The 20,646-nt window shown below is 35.4% G+C and overlaps 1 protein-coding gene across 5 annotated transcripts in view; it reads right to left on the reverse strand.

Moving 5' to 3' along the window:
• The window catches only part of CDH7 (cadherin 7), a 201,921-nt gene that overhangs the window by 110,727 nt on the left and 70,548 nt on the right, over nucleotides 1-20,646 (reverse strand). For 4 of the 5 annotated variants that reach the window (XM_043963768.1, XM_043963787.1, XM_043963758.1 and 1 more), the window contains 2 exons: nucleotides 11,424-11,718; nucleotides 7,181-7,300 (listed from right to left, as the gene is read on the reverse strand). In XM_043963768.1, the coding sequence (XP_043819703.1) occupies nucleotides 7,181-7,300; nucleotides 11,424-11,718 (415 nt within the window). Of the gene's footprint in view, nucleotides 1-7,180; nucleotides 7,301-11,423; nucleotides 11,719-20,646 lie in introns of those variants that run through there. The other variant, XM_043963797.1, reaches the window with a different exon arrangement.

The following is a 20,646-nucleotide window of genomic DNA, read 5'->3' on the forward strand; positions in this document are numbered from 1 at the left end:
TATATGATGCTTCCTCAGTTCTATTCCTGAATGACTTACTGTCCTCTAGTCTTCCAAACTGAAAACTAGTATAAGCCTAGAAAAAGCTTCTCATGGTAGTTCTTGTCAGACCACCTGACCCAAATGGGACTGTATGCCTTCCTTTGTTTTCTGTCTTTACCACCAATTTTCTATCCTGAGGAGTTGCCTCAGAGGCTCTGGGACTCCAAAACCAGTACTGAGTTCTGAATTATCTGATAGCTGGTGGGTACCTGATTTCATATATATATATATATATATATATATATATATATATATATATATATATATATATATATATAAAATCACAAGGAGTTGTACAAATGTTTATTGAAACTATCAGAATTGTGGGGCAGCTAGGTGGCGTAGTGGATACAGCACTGGCCCTGGAGTCAGGAGGACCTGAGTTCACATTCAGCCTCAAATACTTTCTAGCTGTGTGACCCTGGGCAGCAAGTCACTTAACCCCAATTGCCTTACCCCCCCCCAAAAAGAAACTAACAGAATTGAATCGAAGGTATTTGATTGAATTAATCCAGCTATACCAAAAGGTGCAATGAACTTCATTCCAAGGAAAGCCTGATCTGTCACACTACCTTTCTGATAAACTACAAGAAAATGTATTCACAGGTTTAAGAATATAGTAACTAAGCATGAGCCATTGTTCTTTTACTTTATCAAAACGAATGTCACTTTTCTTTATGGAAATGCCTTTTAAGGAAGGATATGGTATATGTGCACCTCTGTTTGTCAGGAGCTGTGACCCATGCCTGAATGACTAAGAAGAATATGTATTTGCCCAAATGCAGAATCAACAGTAGCTGTAGCACTTGTAGCAGCAGCAGTAGTGGTAGTAGTAGTGGTGGTGGTGGTGGTGGTGGTGGCAGTGGTAGCATCAGCAGCAAGTAGTAGTAGTAGGAGTAGTACTAGTAGTGAATTTTAAATATATTTATTATCAAAAGGAATATCTACATTGTACTGCTAAGAAATATTAAACATTGTATTACTCATATGTTAGTACCATGGAAAACACTCTCTATTCCATAAATCAACCTCAGGGTATGTTTAGAGGATACAGATAAAAGGTATAGAGGATAGAGAGGCATGGATGACTTTTGAGGAAGAGTATCTGGTTTAGGGAAATCAGAGATCTACTAAGTATCTAGCCATTCTTGTGTTTTCATTAAACAGGGAAATCAGGGTAAAGAAACCATCAATAGCTGCTCTGCAACTTACAGTCTCAGAGAATTTCCTAAGGTATTAAGACGTTAAGTGATTTGCTGTGGGTCGCACAGCCAATTCTTTACAGTGAAACTTAAATTTAGGTCTGCCAGAAAGTGAAGCCACTTTCTGTCCTCGGTGTCATACTGACTCCCATAGGTAGATCATTAGGTACATCAATTGACTGATCAATCCACTCACCTTTGGAACTCTGACTCAGGAACTGCATCAGAGGACAAACTCTCAAAGCTCAGGCAGTTCCAGACCATCCAAAAAAGAGCATGCTTTACATTCATCCAGCCACATACCCTTATATAGTCATGCCATTCCTCTTGCCTCTGCACATATATCCTCCTCCATCCTACTCTCTACCTCTTATATGCTGAGAAACATCATCAAATCAAAACTGCATTATTACTTCAGAAAAGAATGTGTAGAAACGTCCCTAGTGCTGCACTCATCATCCCTGTGACTTTGCAAAAGAAAACAGCTTGCTTGGATCATTCTCTCCCTTGTATATTGTTTCTCCCAGATACAATGTAAGCTCCAGGAGGGGTAGAGCCAAGCTTTTGCATTGGTATTCTCAGTATTTAGCACAGTGTTTAAGCAAATACTAAACACTCCATAAATGCTTTTCATTTATCCATCAGTTCATTATTTCATGGAGAAACATATCTACAACATGAATATATTTCTTTAAGGTTTACAGAGCATTTCATTTTGCATATATCCTAACAACAACTTTGTGAGACAGACAGCATTTTACACAGAAGAAAACCGAGTCTCAGAGGGGTTAAATGATTTTTCCATAGTTACACACTTTGTCTCTAATAAAATATCATGAGAGCTAAGTTGTATCCTCAGTGGCAACATGTTCACCCATGAATTCTCTCTTAAGGCAAGAAAGAACAACTTAATAAAGGATATCACCCAGTACTTTGAATGAAATCTTCATATTGCTAAAGAATATATGGAGGGGGCAGCTAGGTGGTGCAGTGGATAGAGCACCGGCCCTGGATTCAGGAGGACCTGAGTTCAAATCCGGCCTCAGACACTTGACACTTACTAGCTGTGTGACCTTGGGCAAGTTATTTAACCCTCATTGGCCCTCAAACAAAACAGAACAAAAACATGGAAGCTAGAATTAAAGGAAAACTTCAAATGACTGATAAGAATAAATAGGATCATCACCTCCCTATTCCTGGTGGAATGCTGAGAACATTTTTTTTTTAAGTTGGGGAACTTGGGGATGAATAATCAATGAGAGTGCACATAATAGGAAAGCATGGATAGCTTGCAATTTGCACTGATAGAGGAAATCACCACATCAGTAAACTTACATATCAGCTGGAGTATCAAAATAGAATATGCTATTTTAAAGTTGAAATCAGCTAATCCATTAGTGTTCTATATTTTCTTGGGGGAAAAAAGGATGATATATGTACTTTTTCCGTCTTAATTTATTTGAATTCCCATATGATTTTGGCAGCAAAGTCTTAAATACAAATACAAAATACTCATTTTTATATTCTTTTAATTGATACCTAAAGTAAATTATAATAATCAAAAAGCTACTAAAAATTAGTGAATCTTGGTGCTCATGAATTCTCAAATCTAGAATAGTGACAAAAGTTTTGTTTTTCCTGTGTACATCACCAATAATCAAAATAAGACACTTACAAGCTCTAGTGTATGCTAATATATGTGCATAATACATGGAAATGATGATACCTAGTCTAGAAAAAAATGAAACATGGTGGAAGCTGAGAGATGGGATAGTAGTCTTTAAGTATTTTATAAGCTGTCACATAGAAAAGAGATTTGGCTTGTTCTGCTTTTCCCTAGAGAGCAAAAAAGGATTAATGGACACATGTTGCAAAGATACAGATTTTGATCTGCTGCAAGAGAAAACCTCCTAAGTATTAATGTTATGCAAAAGTGAACAGGATTAGTTTATAAGGTAGAGAATCCCACATTATTAGATATCTTTAAGCAATGCTGAATGTCTACTTTGTTGGGAATGTTGTAGAGAAAACCCTGTCTCCTTATGAGATGAATTACATGTATGCTAATATCCCTCCCAACCCTGAAATTCCTTCTGTGTCTGTCTATGATTCTGTCAGTGCATCTCTCTGTATGTAACATGGGCAGGGGACGCCAAAAAAAAGTACTTCTATTTGGTTATGATAAAGCAACTTTTATGAAATAATTTCTATATTAGTTTTATGTACAAAACTCATTCTATTCAATCAAAAACTCATTCTATGCAATTTGTAGTATTTTGCGATTTCAAAACCTTATTATAATAGTCCTTGGATGACTAAAAAGGCATGTAGGAATATTAGTAACATGGAAATGATAATTTGGTCCTGTTTGGGGGTAATCTTCACTTAATGTATTTTCAGGTGTGATTTCTCCTATACCACTGTTCTTTCACTCAACTTGAAGCCCTTAGGTTTTGAAATGTAGGAAATAATATTATTTCTCACATGGGTAAGAACCAGATTGACAGAATGTAAAAAAGAGGAACAGGAAATTGATTTACAGTTCTCTGTCTCCTTTGGGATTTCCAACTTTCAGTCTATGTCAGGGGAAAAGGACAGTTTCTTTATGTTTTGTTTTGTTGTTGTTGTTTTTTTCCTTTCTGCCAAGACTTTATCCATGGTGTGAATTACCAAAATAACATAAGGCAGATGAATAAATAAATTTTACATGCATTAATGCCAGCAGAGAGCTAAGTCTCAATGGCTTTATGCGTTTCAAGACTTCAGTTTGTCCCTCTTCCCTTCTGAGCCTCTTCTACCCTCTCTATCCCACCACATATTCTGGTACTATCATTCATAAACTCACAGATTCAGAGGTAAAAGGAGCCTTAGAGGTCATCAAATCTAAGAACTTATTTTTACAGATGAGAAAACTATGGGCTAGAAGTTTAAGCAACTTGCCCAAGGTGACCCAGCTACAGGCTCTCTGACTCTGCCCAGCACTCTTTTCATCATGTTTCATTCTCTTTCCACCTATAACTAAAAAAGACAAAGATGACATTGTGACATTTAAAGAGTTTGAGAGACATAGTTTCTGAGTAGTTAATCATTTTATTAATAAAGGAGGTTAGTGGTACTCTCAAATGCTAAAGACATTCATGGTAGTAGGTTCACAACTTATATGCCTTTGGAAAAGTGGGTGTTCCTGAGGGTGGCAATCAACTCTAAATGGTTAACAATTAATGAAAAAATAAATGTTATGACATGTAGGCTCATTCTAATGAAGGCCTTGGGGGTGAGTAAATTGGATCACCCCAGTCTTGGTCAAAGAGACTTATAGATTTCCATATCACCTGTCTGACAAAAGGGAAAATCCACATTTTCCCAGACCTAGCTGAATAAACACAATGAACAGGAATCTATCCATTCACCTAAACTTAGAATTTCTTCTACTGTTTTTGATTAGACCTTAGCCTGGGCAAGTCTTTGCCCAAGATTTCCCACACTAGATGAGGAAGCAGAAAAGGGCTGAAAAACCTTGAGTTATTAAATACAAAAGAGAAATAATCATTTCTCTCAATATGCAAATGGTAGAAATGCCAAAATATTATAGGATAATGTTCTTTCTCTAGTGGACTCAAACAGTAGCATAGTGCCTTAGCCAGGTAATGTTGGAAAGCCACTGCAATGTATACCATTGAAACCATTACTAACTAAAAAAATTGTGAAACCTGGGTAATTTTTATATGTTATTTGGTGACTGGTTATGCAATTCCAAGGAGTGAAATTTCTTGATAAAACTGTCAGAAGCTTTTTAATGTCAAGCTGTGCTAAAAAGGAGTGATATATAGGGATAGGGTGGGTGTTTTGACCTTTGATCTATCATTAAATAGATCACCAACACACCCTTTACATTCATATTGTTCACATTATAAATCTACTTTCATAGCCTCTAAGTTTGCTAATCAAGCAATGTCTTTCCATCCATGTGATTCATAACTTCTAGTGGTGAAAAGACACCAAGATATCAAGAACCTTTTATTGCCGTGTGAAAATCTCAGGACACATGAATTTAGAGAATTGGTGACCGATGGATTGATACCAACTCAATTTTCTAAGCAATGTAACACAACTGTTTTAAAAAATTGCTTAACATAATATGTTTCATTTCCTATAGTGATAAAACAAGGAGATCACTGTGCCTATTTTATAAAGAACAAAAGTGTGCCCAGGGAAATTAAACGTTTTTATTATTTAGAATATGGGTATCTTGATTCTAAAGCCTGTTTCAGTAAGAACCAAACAGAGATGCTTTTTCTAGTTCACCATGGAGAAACAGAGCTTGAGAAAGTTCAGTCATTTCATTAGTTTCCATATTAATGAAGGAAAACAGGGAGAAAATAAAAATAAATAAATAGCCCATAGCAGCCATACAAGTGAAAAAGAAGAGCATAGTAACAACAAATCTGAATAAGAAATAATTCTACCCTCTCTCCTGATGACATGAAATAATTCTAGTCAATTGACAATAATTCTTTATGTGTCCCTTATAATTTAGTGGTTTTTGTTTCTCCTCAAATTTTCTTCGAGTGATTTTTCTGGCTTTTACCTTTGCATGGTAGAATGAAAATAGAGTGGGATTTGCAGCTAGATGACCTAGATTTTGAATCTCAGCTCTGTCACTTACAACCTGTGTTACATTTTAGATCTAATTTAAGCTATTTGGGACTTAATTTCCTCATTTGTAAAATGAGATTGTTGAACCAGGTAACCTCTAATTCAGGGGTTCTTAATCTTTTCTTGTGACATTGAATCCTTGGGCAGTATGGCAAAGCCTATGGACCATTTCACAAAATAATGTTTTTAAACATATAAAGTACATAGAATTATCAGGAAAATCAACTATTAAAATCTAGTGATCAATATTTGTAATTTGATTTTGGTGTTTTAAAATAAACTTTTAAAACAAATAATTATAGATATGTATATAGATATGTGTGTATGTATGTATGTATGTATGTATGTATGCATGCATAAATTTAAAATTAGTCAACAAACCCCAGATTAAGAACCTCTGCAGTATAGGGTCTCTTATAGCTCTAAATATATGATCCAATGATTCCCCCATAACAGCCTACTTTGTACTGTACTCATTTGCTCACATATGTCTTCTTCTCTCCCTACCTTATCTCTGCCAATAGAAGTAAATTTGGAGAAAGGAGCTGACTATTTTATACACCTACTACTTCCTTGCACATGGATAGTACATATTAAATGTTGGCTGGATTGAATGGGATTTCTTGGATTTAATAGAACACAATTCAAAAATACAATTCAGAAAACAAACAAACAAACAAACAAAACAGTCTAGAGAACATGGAGTTTAGTATGGAATAGAATTAACCAAACATCCCAAATTGGTTTGAAAAATATTATTGCTTGTTGGTTATGGTGGTGGTGATGGGGCTCTTCAAAAAATCTATTTTCTTAATTTCACTTATTAGACTAATATTATAAATATCTGAGGAGGACAACAATTTCTGGTAAGGAAACATGCAACAGAAAAACAGGTGGCAGAAGGGAATGGCCTGAGTTATAAAATTCTCCTTAAATTACTAAGTGAATTCCACCATGGAATGAACAAGCAGAGAATCAAGATTCACCAGCATATATAAAAGGAAGCACTTAGAATCACCTATGGTGGTTTCCACAAATTCAAATATTCTGATTAACTTTGACAGTTTAAACTATAGACTTATCCAAATATTTCAAAGAAGGCCAATGGATAGTGAGAATGTCATATTCCACGTTACCAAAATGAACAAACACACTGAATGAAACAAGATCAGTACAAATAAAATGTCTAGCATCACAAATGTTATTATCAAAATGCCCAATACAAATTCTAAGCAAAGAGATGTCAAATCTTTCTCAAGGACGCTGCATTCCAATTTTACCTGTCTTTGGCTCCACAGAGAAATATGGCTGTCCCTGCAGAATACTGTAAACCACTCGGGCGCTGTTGCCATAAGTAGGATCATCTGCATCTGTAGCTGTTACTTGTACCACCGAAGTTCCTATGTGTCATTAAAAATACCATTTTAATTAAATAACACTGTCATAAAAATATGTAAATTCTTCATTGATATTATGAGTAATCTGCAAATTCTAATTATTGTAAAGCACATTTAAATGTTTGTTTTAATACCAAGAGCATTTTTTTAATCTTTTTTTTTTCAGGGCAATGAGAGTTAAAGTGACTTGCCCAGGGTCACATAGCTAGTTAAGTGTCAAGTGTCTAAGGCTGGATTTGAACTCAGGTCCTCCTGAAACCAAGGCCAGTGCTTTATCCACTGTGCCACCTAGCTGCCCCCAAGAGCATTTTTAAAATTAGAAATATTTGTAAAATATTTTAGTAAATTTAAAAAATTTTGAGTGATTGTTCCAGGCTACTTGGAATGTCTGATACATGTGCCCAAGACAAAAATCAGCAAGGTTGAGCTTTGAATTTTTTGATCCATCACATCTAATCTACAAATGATCAAAAGTGGCAAGGTTGCCAGAAGTCCTTGCTCCTAATGTTCAAAGTGGCCATTATGAGTAACACTGCTTAAGAATCACCAAATCTGTTAGTGATATCTGACTATGGTTCTCCGGATACAATCAGAATTAACTAACTATATTAAATGTGGAAAAAAAGAAAAATTGCTTGACATATAGACCTTGAGGTTAACTGGCTACTTTACTTCCTTGGTGATATTTATCTCTTTATTTCTACAACCCCATAGCTATTTAGGTAAGAAACTTCCCTGATAATAGAAAAATATATCTTCTTTAATCAATTTTTAAACATCTTAGTGCCCAGTAGAGTACTACAATACGCATGCTGGTTATTCAATAAATGTGTTGACAGTGAATATAGCAACATAAAGTTTGGGGCTAGGAAGGATTTTAATTGTCATCTGGAACAATTCCTTCATTTTACAAATGAAGAAATTGGAGTTATTAGTAGAAATGATTATGATAATAATGACTAAACAATAAAATGAATTAATTCAATAATTTTCACATGGTTCTAAGGAAAGTGTTTTGTAAAGATTAAAATATGATGTAAATATATCATCTTTATGCTTCTTTGGAAATTCCCTGAATAATGCAGAATGGCAATAATTCTATGAATTATAGCCTTAGAGAATTGCGTCAGGCATCAAGAGGTTAACTAACTTTACCATAATAACAGAGGTAGTATGTTGTCTGAAGCAAGTGTTTGATTCCTAGGCTTCCTAACTGTAAGAAAAGTCCTCTATCTACTTTGTCGCTTTGCCTCTAATCATCATTGTTCTTATTATGTAATACCATCGTCTTCCCTTGAATTTCCCTTTAGGGACCTGACTTATTTCTAAGACTCTATCAATATATGATATTTTAAAGATCATATTATGAATTGTGTCTATATCTTGTGAAACATCTATAATTTGTAGCTGAAGCCTTATTATTTCTTTACTCTTCTAAGTGCCCCAGATATCTTTCTTTGTCTTCTAATATTCATTCTAATTATAAAAGCTTTAACTTTGTAATACTAGGATTTTCCTCATTTTCTACATTGTCTCTTAAAATGAGATTATAGTCACCTCAAAATTCTATTACTTGTATTTAATGAATTTAAATGACACATACATATAATATATAGGTGTGTGTATATGTGTGTACATGTGTACATATTTACAAATAATTTACTAATATATTACACTTTATTTTTCAAGTATTATGTTGTATTTATAAAAAATATTTTTAAAAACAGCTCTTTCATGTGTTCTAAACCGCACCATGTCACCAGTGGTGAAATTATCACTGTTTTTCTTTATTTAATATAATGGGAGATGCTGCCAAAAGGTTTTTGAATGATATGATTGTGTTGGGGTTTTTTTTTCCCCCAGAAAGACCAAAACCACTCCCAAAGGGCAGATGAACCATCCCTGAGAAAAACTAAAGCCAATTAAAATTTGGTACTAGAGGTAAATCCCAAGACAAAAAACTTCTTTTGAAAACCCATTTACTCGACAATAAATTTCATATTCCCAAAGAACAATTAAATTTCTAGAATTATTTTCAACAATGCTATTTTGAAAAGCAATCAAAACTCTCCATCCTTTGCTTTGATCCTATCACTGTTTATCATCCTATCAAGAAATATTCTCTCAAAGATTTATAAAGAGACATCACTTGGATGTTCTATACTAGTTGAGGAATATTTCAAGTACTTTAATTAAAATATTCAATATGAAAAAATATGACATTACAAATATCTAATATATGCTAAAGGAGTGAACAATTTAAAAAATTTATTTCAATATAAGTGAAGTACTCAATGTTATTGTAAAGCAAGCCCTTGAAGGCATTCAAAAATGATTTTCTAAAAAGCTCTGAGCCAGGTTTTTACATATGTCAATCTAACGAGCAAAATAACATACATATGTGAATGCTGCATTCATATACTTTAATGTCAGGGTGGCACTGTCAAAATCAATACCAAGGTGCATTATTTGGCCTCAAAAGTATATAGTTCTCTAAAAAATAGTTGATATTAAACTACTTTAAAATATGTGTGAAATAGCCACATTCTGTCATTACCTAGACACAGGAAGCCTTCAGTAAGTCAGTGAAAATTGTGCATGAGTGTCCCTATGCTTTAAAGGAGTACATGCATACTATGTTTACTGAAATGTCCCTTCACTGCTCCTATTTTTTGTCATTCCCCACTCAGCTCTATTCTGGAAAGAAATATGTATTTCCTCTCTCTGTGTTATTTCCCCCCAGGAGGCCACTTTTGTTGTCTGCCAGGCATCTCTAAGAATCATTCTGAAACACTGGGAACAATAGTAGAAGAAAAATGAATGTCCCTGTTTGATGGAAGTAAAGGTATTCAAAGGCCTGTTAATAGTGGTAAACTGCCTGAACCCAGTTCAAATCTCTGCCCGAAGGGAGGAAATCTGATAGGCATCAGAATTTCTAATTCTTGGGGCTTTTGGTCTCTGAGGTTCACGTCATCAGCAGTACTAGTCAAACTCAAGCTCCCAAATAAGTGTTCTGTTTCAATAGTAAAATACCTGCTAAAATAGGAGAAATGATAGGGGCAAATATAACATCTAAATTGTAATCACCAAATACAGCATTTGACAAAAAATCTTTCATATTTGAAGGAAATCAATATAATTGGAATGTTATTGTGTTCAAATGTACTTTAATCATTATTATTTCAAGTAAGCTTTCACTATATAAAATGGAGCTCCTTAGAAAACCAATGAAAAAATCACTCTAGCCCTATCCTACTCCTTAGGTTTTTAAGCTTTTATAATATCTTTCCTTCCTAACTCTTCTTCACAGTTGACTAAAATGGTTGTATTCAGACAAATTAAATGACAAAAGAAAAGATATTCTTATTTCATTATACAGAAAAATATACCAGATATGCTTTCCTTGATATTCTGCCAGCAATGCAATAACACCAATCAGGTTTATAAGCACATTTTTCTCCTATCACAGACCAAAAGTTACTTTGTGCCTAATGTAAATTCTCTGTACATTTTCCATTTCAGTTTATGGGGAAATTATAACATGATTAGAAAGTGAATGTAAGTAGACATTTATCAGTGAAATGCAGACTGGTTACAAGAAAACAGAGAGATCAGCCAATCCAAATGCTAGGCCGATTGGCCATTTCTATTGTTCTGGAGGAAGCCTTGACAACAGAGTGCTGCTTATAACATTGAACCACTGCCCTTGTAGCTGAGGAAAAAATAAAATAAAATCACAGGGATTTGTATTTGTTTGGTGTGAGGGGAGGGGGGGTTATACTTTTAATGCCTAATTTCATTTCCATTTGACAGGCAAACAGTACTTAAGTGGTGAAGCAAAAAAGAGTGCCAAAGCACTTGGTTCAGGTTCCAAAAACAGCTACCTATCCTGAGGTTTCGTATGTCTCCATATGGATCACTGTTTTCTTCAGTTTAGGGCAAGATTATATTTTGAGTGTAGGACTCATGGTTGGTGTCTCCTGTGAATCCACTCAAAAACAAGTAGTAGTAGATGAATTGTGCAAATATGACCACAAAATATGCACATGAAATTAAGAGTTAAAAAAAAAAGAGTCCCTAAAAATTAGTTTGTTGTTTATACAAGATCAAAGTGATCTGTACTTACCCACAGGAGACATTTCAGGCACACCTGCAGTATATGGGCCATCCAAAAATTTTGGTTCATTGTCGTTGATATCCTGAATCTTAATGACGAATTCCGACTCTGGTTCCACAGGTTTATTAGTCAGCCTATCTAGTGCTTGTGCTCGGAGTGTGTAGTAGGCCTGCTCCTCCCGATCCAGCCTCTTTGTAGCATGAATATCCCCAGTGTTCTCATCAATAATGAAAATGGAACTTGCCCCTTCGCCTGACAAGATGTATTTGATGGAGCCATCTCCTTTATCAACATCAGAGTGAAGCTGGTGAAAAATTGATGTGAGATGAGATTAACTTACAAGAGAGTCAGTGATATGGAGATATGTAAAAATAATTCTTATGTCAGGCAGCAGCACATGAAATTTTATTGTTCTAGGAAAGATAAGCTGAATGCTTATTGTGCACAGAAGAGAAACACTATCAGAATCTGTCAACTCGCTCTTACGAGCAACACAATTTCATTTCTTTCAGTAAACAGTCTGATCTCCAAAACTATATATGTCATCTTAAAATCACAGTAACTTAAAGTTTCATTTTATAATTCATTCATTCTGTCCCTCCAAGGTTTTAGCCATTTACCTTGCACACAGTAGGCATTCAATAAATATCTACTAATTAATTCATCTTGCTCTTAGGAAAAAGACTTCTAAGTCTCTATGGTACAACAGTTTACTATTTAGGATTTAAAAGAGCATATACTACCCTTCAGAAACCACCTGCTGCTCTAAAGAAACCCATTATTTATCATTTCATTTTTCTTCCTTTGATCCTTTTCATTATTAGCAAACTCTTATGGGAGTCTAGTCACTAAATATGACTCCAAAAGTATTTTGGTATTTTTAAATAGGAAAATGGGGGAATAGGCTGTTCTTCACAAGTGGAGTCTTAAATCAATAGACACCTGACACATCAACTAAAAACTCTCTTGAAATACCCAGACCTTCATTAGATCCATATGATTAAGCCCAACTTAACAGGGAGGACACCACATACTAGGTTTATATGTTATGCCTGGGAATGTCCCTGCTCTTTAAGACTATTATTTCAAACTGATGGACCTTGAGATGCTCTGACATAATTGCACACTTGCCTGAACTTCACAACCTGAGAAATACACCAGTGAACTTCCCAAAAGTCATTTATACCCTTTCCCCCCAAAAAACAAACAAGTAAGAAAAAAAATATATAGAATGGAATCACCACTTATAGCAAAACCCTCTACCAAGAATTCTTAGGTTCTCCTTAAGAAAACCTAAAACTGTCCCACTGAGGTAGCTTTGCATTTCTTAAACTTCAGGGACAGTAGAGATATAAATTAGAATGTATAGAGAAAGACTTAGAAGGACAGATATAACATGAAGTTTTTATTTCCTGGAGCTAGATCACCTAGACGTGCATCTTAGTTCTTCCTTCTAATATCTGATTTTTCTATTTTTGTTTTCTTTAACAACTTCAAAGTAAGAAAGAAGAGAAAAAGGGGAAAAAACTATAGAAAGCTAACTGACCAGTTCTTGCTGTTTATTTCTGAGTCACCATTATCTTGATTATTTGAGGCACCTTTCCTTAGTTACACCATTTTAAGGGCTTCTCAGAACCCTTTCAGCTCTAAACCTATGATCTTTCAGAATGGAGTAATGGAAAGAGCAAATGATCTTTATAGTCATATCTGTGCTTAATACCCATTCTTCCTTGCTGCTACCTATATGCAAGTTATCCCACCCCTCTAACTTCAGCTGTCTCTTCCAGAAAAAAAAATAGTATTGGAATAGATCCTATCTAAGCTATGTACTTTTAGCTCTAATATGATCTGATTTAGAGAAATTTTAAGTGTCCACTCTGTTATGACTCTACTGTCCTGAAACTGAGGTTATCATTATTGTTGTCATTGTTTTTAACTGTTTTGCTCAGTTTGAGATGGTTTACATAAATTCTGTTTTCTGCTTTGTTATTAAGTCATTTTTCAGTCATTTCATATTCTTTATGATTCCATTTGATGTTTTCTTTGCAAAGACACTGGAGTGGTTTGCCATTTCCTTTTCCAGCTCATTTTATAGATGAGGAACTGAAGGAAACAGGATTAAGTGACTTGCCTGGGGCCACACAGCTAGTAACCATCTATGGGCAAATTTGAACTCATAAAAATATCTCTTCCTGATTTCAAGGCCAGTGCTCTATCCACTGTACCACCTAGCTGCAGCTTGGGTGTAACTTACCTAACAACTTAAATAGAAAACATAATCACCAGTGCTTAATTTCTGTCACCAATATTTAGTCAACTACTTTTAGTTTGGTATGACCCAGGGCCAATGCTACCAATATTTCCTAAGTGATCAGAAATTATCTGTAACTGATGTGAACCCAGGCAGATTTCACTGACTTCTCTAGACCTGTCCTCATCTGTGGAATTAGGGCACTTAACACAATACCTGGCACAAAAAAAAAAAGACATTTAATAAATGTTTACTTGATTGAATGAGCTAGATGTAATCAAAGTCCCTTCCAAAACTAAATTGTGATCCTGTGATGATGTTGCATAATCTTAACACTATGAACATTCTCATTTGCAGCATCAATCCCTGCAATTTTTTCAGCCAATTTATGCCAGCTGATATCCACTTTCAGAATATAAAATGTGACCCTATGTTATTTTTCTGAGACCCCCAGATACTTATTAGTGTATAAGTTATTTAAAACAGTGGTTTAAGAAGGTCAGGGGAGGGGGAAGTTATCAGCAGGGAACAAATTAAGTCCTGATTGTAGGCTTGATGTTTTATTTAAGGCCATTGTCATTAGCAGATCATTACTGAAGGGAATAAAAGACAGTGATTAAAGGTTTCAAACTATTTTTTCCCCTTATTTGAATGGTAGTATTTGGGAATCTAGATATTTCTTCCTACATCAGGTTCCAGTTCAGTTTCTCTGTACTTTTCTATCACCATTTCCATCACTAACAATTTTCACCCAGCTAGGAGTATCACTAGGATTGCAATCACTGCCAAAATCCACTGGCAAAAAATCACTTTGAGTCAGAGCTTAATGTCATTGCAAGGTCTGTGTCAGCATCAGCAGTTAAAAATGGGTGACCAATTTTGAAATTTTAAGATGGATAAATAGCTATCTATTACACATTCTACCTTATGTCCTTCAGATAGTTAATCTGCTCAATTATATGCAGTATTCCAGTCTTAGGAGGTAGACTGAATAAGCCTAAGCTTTTAGGAGAAATGTGCTATCCTAGTTGCTGAAAAGGAATCATCAGCAAAAAGCTAAGATGCTGAAAGGATAAGACTGTGTAAGGCACTCAGAATGGCCCACATTGTAGTAAGAGTACATTTTTCTGTTATTTTCATCTTGATCTTTTCTCATTTTGCAAGACTCATTCTCTATATACTTCCTCTTACGCAGTCCCTTCATGAGGAAGAAGTGACTATGAATAGAGATGGCACACATGTTGTACAGCTACAAACCCATACAGTAGTCCCAGAGTAGGAAAAATTAAAACAAACAGAAAACTCACCATAAATAAACTTAATGTTATAATACAAAAAAGAACTCAGCATTTCTTGTCTATGTCATTTGGATATACTGTGGCAAAAAGTAAAAGTGTTGTTTTCTCAAGGTCATCCAAATAACGAGGAATTTAATTCATTAGTCACCTTCACTTTTGAATTTCCCAAGGACTTCACAAAATGGATGTGGAAATCCAAAAGCAAGGGCTTATTTTAAGAGTAAGTTTTGGATTGTTCCGTTTTGCCCTATTTATTTTAGTGTGGGGAATACAGTTGACAAAAGAAGATTATAGAATCTTGTCTTTACTATGATGCTATAAGAAAAGCAAAATATTTATCCAGAGTAGCACGTATGATGTCAAAGATACTTCAAGTGAGAACATTAGAATTACCACAGTGAATCAAATTGGCATAGTCTATTCAGCCCAATTCTCTGTTTTTTTATTGATAGCAACCAGGCATAAATTGGGAAGGTCTATTTTCCTGCATAAAATCCATCTCAGAAAGTTAGAGGCATGTCCTAAATACTTTTATTTTCTATTATTAACCCACCTTAGATGTGTCTTCTATGTATTAAAACCTTTTAAAAAGTTATTTTATATTTTTGGTCTGAACCATCTCTATGTTCTTTGTAAAGTAATGGTAGTTTGCTCATCCTCATCTTATTTTCCCAAGCTTCAAGGTATTCACCTTAGTTTCCATATACAAGACTGGGTGAATAAGGCTTTATTCATACTATCTGAAGCCTCCATGACTTTATAGACATCACTAAAATATTTTCTTAGACATCATTTTTTCCACACTGAAGAATATCATTTTAGTCTGTCCATATAAAATCTTCACTGATCCTTTTAGGGTATGTCTTGATAAATATAGATGCCCTTCTTAAGACCTTCATCCCATCGTTTCTTTCTTCATATGTAGCAATCAGAAGTGTACATAAAATTTCAGGTTCAGATGTAGCATGAATTTGAATAGGATGAGAATATTTCTTCAGTTTGTCTCTAGTGTTTTTCTAGAAGAAGCCCAGCATTTTCTTGATCTTTCGGGATATGAATGTCTATCAAGCTAGTGTCTTCAAGGAGCCTCATACAATAATCCATTATTCGGGGTTTAATATTCTGCCTACAAAGCTATATTTTATTAGTTCAGAACAAGGAATTAAATATGGTATGATGATTGTTCCAATAGAAAATGTGACCGTATCAGGACAGAAGCAGTGATGTTCAGTAGAGAGAAAGCCAACGTTGGCCTAAAATCAATAAGACCTAGGTTTAAGTCCCTCTTCTATCCCATACTAACAACCTAACCCTAGGTAAGTCATTAAACCTATCAATACACAGACAACTCTCTAAAACTATAAAGTATGTAACAATAGCTGATCTACATTGGAAGAGGGAGTATCTGAAATTATAGGTCCAGAAAAATAATAAGAGGGTATCTAGCTTCTTCCCCTGAAAAGCTCAGCTATAGAGGACTACTACAAAATTTCTAACCCCAAAACTTCCTGGAGAGAATAAGAGATGTTATTCTGAAAATTCTTAATCTGCAAAATTTCTAAAGACAGACTAGCAAAACTCTGTGTCATTCTCTAAGAAATGTTTGAAGGGGAGAGAGGAATAATAATTAAATCAATTAAAATATACTCTTTACTTTTTTTTTTTTTTTGGTGTGGCAATTGGGGTTAAGTGATTTGCCCAGGGTCACACAGCTAGTAAGTGTTTAAGTGTCTGAGGCTGGATTTGAACTCAGGTCCTCCTGAATCCAGGGCCAGTGCTCTATCCACTGAGCCACCTAGCTGCCCCTACTCTTTCCTTTTAATAGACAATGAAATGAGGAAAAATTTTAAAATAGGCCTCCATCTATAAACATATATTATCATTTGTATACACAGATGAAATAGTAATTACATGGAAAATATATTCATAATCCTATTTATGTATGAAATTAGTCAACTTGAAAATTAATATAGCAAATATTTATAACAGAGGTATAACTTTTTTGATTAAGTCAATCATTGTATAACCCCTGTTAGGGGCTAAGAAGTTCCCCTTTCACTGTTTGAGCAAAGCTCACAGACAGCCCCCCCCCCCCCAGCACCCCGCACCCTTCACAAAATATTTGCTGATAAGAAGGCAATAAACTACAATGATCCTTTCAAAATGCAGATGCATTTGCTGGGCACCAAGGATGATGCATTTGCATAGGCGCCAAAGAAACTTCAAAGGACAGAAACATGCTCCTCATCATAGATAAAAATGTCAGACTGTCCGAATAAACTTTGCCTTTTTCCTCTACCCGAGTGCATGGAGCCCTTCCAATCCCATCCTATGTCTCTTTTTTTCCTTAACATCTTACCTGTAGCAGTGCCAAACCTGTTCCAGCAGTCCCCCAGATCCAAAACTGTCAACCCCCCCCCCCCAATTTAGTACATATGAGTTAAAATATCAACATAAGCATGTGGGACTAATGCAATTAATTTTCAGAACAACCATTACACTTTTTAACTTAAAGAGATAAATTCAGAATATTTATTCACAACATGTATCTTTTATTGGATTGTTTTTTTAAACCATTAACATTAATAAATGTCAGCAGCATAACATTTAGGAACTTAATGGCCCACAATCTTCTGGAGAAAAACTGAAGATTTAAACGATTGTTTGATCCATGTTTTAATTTAGTCTAAGACCTATTAATTGAACATATTTGATATAGTCAAGGTAGTTTATTTAGATTCTTTGTTCTTATTTTGAGCTTCCTTGAATTTCTTTATCTGTAAAGTGAGGATAATAATTCTTCTAGTAACTACTTCACAGATTTTTTTTTGTGAAGAACAAATGAGATTATGTATTAAATAGGCCTAAAAAACATAAAGCACTAGTATGCATGCTAGCCATTTTTTTATTACCTATAATGAGGATGGCACAGTTTCGAAAAAGATAGAATGTGATAGTAAAATGGATAGCACATAAATAAATAAATGTTTATTGCTTAATGACTAAATAAATAAAATGGATATCATTCAAAAATGTTTAGGTCAGGGTTAATTTCAATTTTCAGAAAATAAAGAAATGTACATATAAATTAGATAATTCACATTTTTTTAAATGTGGCAAATAAAACTATATATGGTCGTCCTATAACTGTCCTATAACTGTCCCAAGTTTAGGGAATGTGGCTGGGGTGTATCATATATTTGTTACTTATAAATTAGAGGTTATTGCACCAGTTTGGGGGCATATTATTAAAGCATATTAAGTATTAGTAAAGATAGAGCACATGGCCCTGAAAGTTAGGAAAGCCTAGCTAGGATAGAGGAGGAGAGAGAAAATGGGCAGCATCTGCTCTCTCCAAGTTCCAAGGCCAAGAGCATGAGCCTGACTGTGTAAGCTCCCTGCAGGCCTGAGGAGAGCCGCCCCCCCCCCCCCCCCCCCCCCCCCCGCCCCTTACACATTGCTTAAAGCTAATCGGCTAGCATCATTCAAGTCTATTGGTTCACTGGATTTGAGGGTGGTCCAGAGCAGTGTGTGCTGATGTCAGAGTAGGGAGCCCTCTGAGGGGAAAAAACCTTCAGGTGGGTGTGGTTTTAATCCCTATTCACAGTCCAAGGTAAAACCACATTTCCTTTGGAATTCTCCTGACTGGGCTGGCCCCAAGAAAGGTCTGGCCAGGCTCTCTGGGTCTCATAGAACCCCAAAACACCCTATTATTAATCATTTTCTCTCATACAGAAGATTCTGTTATTTAAATTGGGGGGGGAGGATCTACAAAAGATTGCCATACTACTGTGTAATTTAAAATTCTAAACGTGGGTCCTAATCTCTTCCCCCAGTTTTGGGGGAAACTGACTAAAATCACTGATAAAACGAGTTTAGGGTTTTAAGGGTTTATTGAAAGATAGTAAAAGAAGAGAAAGATTGAGAACAGAATTCCTACAACCTAGCAATCCTATCTTTCCTCAACTCCTCTGTCTTGTCCTCTGCCGCCGCAGCACCGCCACACCGCCACCAAGGTGAAGTCAGGAACCCAAAAGAGACAGTGCTCTCTGTGCAGGCTCTCCTACCTCCTTCCTGTCCCCTCCCAGAAATGGGAGGTTCTTCAAGCTGGTTGGTTGACGGGCCAAAAGTTCAAAGTTGTTTTAGATTCTGAGAACCATGCTTTCTTAAGTACTCTCAAGTACCAGCCAGATGTGCTTAGAATCTAGTCAACTACTAATCCAGTCAAATCAGGCAGTAATCCACTCAGGTGCACTCCTGAGTATCTGCCAAATATCATCTATCACATTCCATTATCTTGACACTACCAAACCCAAGTGACTTGCTGCAATAAATATTAGAAGCACACACAGACCAAAGTTTTCATTTGGACTTTAAAACTGAGCAGATATTTCAAATTCCACCTGTGTCATTTGCTTGTGTCATTTTGGTTTGATTTAGGGACTAAGAATTACAAAATCAGTAGCAACACTCCTTTACTCAACCCACTCCATAGCAACTCCCTCAGCTTGGCTCTTAGTATTCATTTAGCAATGCCTTCTTCTTTTCCAGAGGTCTTAAACTGATCCACTCACTCCTAATCAAAAAAGGAACCAGTATCCTCCTCTTCTCAAAACCAAGGTAGACACATAGCTAGGCAACATACAACTGAGGGATTTGCAAAGTAGGTCAATTTTTTCTATTTCTTTTCATAAATGCACACATTTTACCAAGCGAAAATTACATTCTTCAAAACAAGTAGTTATTTATTTGATGATAGGCCAAGAAATAAGATATAACATTTCAGTGAATTGACTGAGAAGGGTGAGGAGAAAAGACAAAATTTTCAAGTCTAGAATAAAGCCCATAAATGCTTTATCACGACTATGTCTTTCCTAATCACATTATAAGCTTCATCTTAAACAGGTTGCAGTCCACAAAGTTGGAGGGAACAGCAGTAAGAACCCAAATCCTTTAGAATTGTGAGCAAATGCAAAGATTCTATTGCCTAACAGGATGCTTTACATTCCTGTACCTGCTTATTACAATTTTTTTTGTTTGATTCCATATGCCAATGAACTCAACATTCCAGACAAAAACATTATTTTGTAGATATTCTCAGCATTCCATTAAGTCCTAGCCACATATCTCATCATGGAATGAGACTATAGCCCTTTGAGGTCAGGCTTCCTCATATTCTTATCATTTTTCACCTTGAATAGTACTCACATTTCTGCCTCCTAGCTCTTCCTTTGAGAACTTTAATAAATTTTAAAACTATCATAGTCTCTGGAAAGGACATGTCTTTGGATTTCCCTGCTGCTGCATTTGTCACCTCTGACTTTCCAGTCCAAAGCATCCTTATGTGTTTATGTATTGCCTCTTATTAGAATTTAAACACCTTGAGGGTTGGGACCATCTCATTTTTGTATTCATATCTTCAGGCTTAACACAATGTTTGGCACATATTAAGCATTTAAATACCGTTTTTGTATAGAATTCAGGTAACCCTGGGTTCTCAAAAGCTAAGTGAATGGAAAGCTACAGAACTTTATCAAACAGGAAAGGGTAAGATATAAGTGCTGTGCTATTTTTCTAAGGGTGAAGAGGCTCATCATCAGAAGGTTGTCCAACAGGTGATGATTTATGGGGGTGGGGGAAGAGACAGAATAATTCATTTAACCACCTACTAAATTATGGAAGG

The sequence above is a fragment of the Dromiciops gliroides genome, chromosome 1 (genome assembly GCF_019393635.1).
Source record: "Dromiciops gliroides isolate mDroGli1 chromosome 1, mDroGli1.pri, whole genome shotgun sequence".
Lineage (NCBI taxonomy): Eukaryota > Metazoa > Chordata > Mammalia > Microbiotheria > Microbiotheriidae > Dromiciops > Dromiciops gliroides.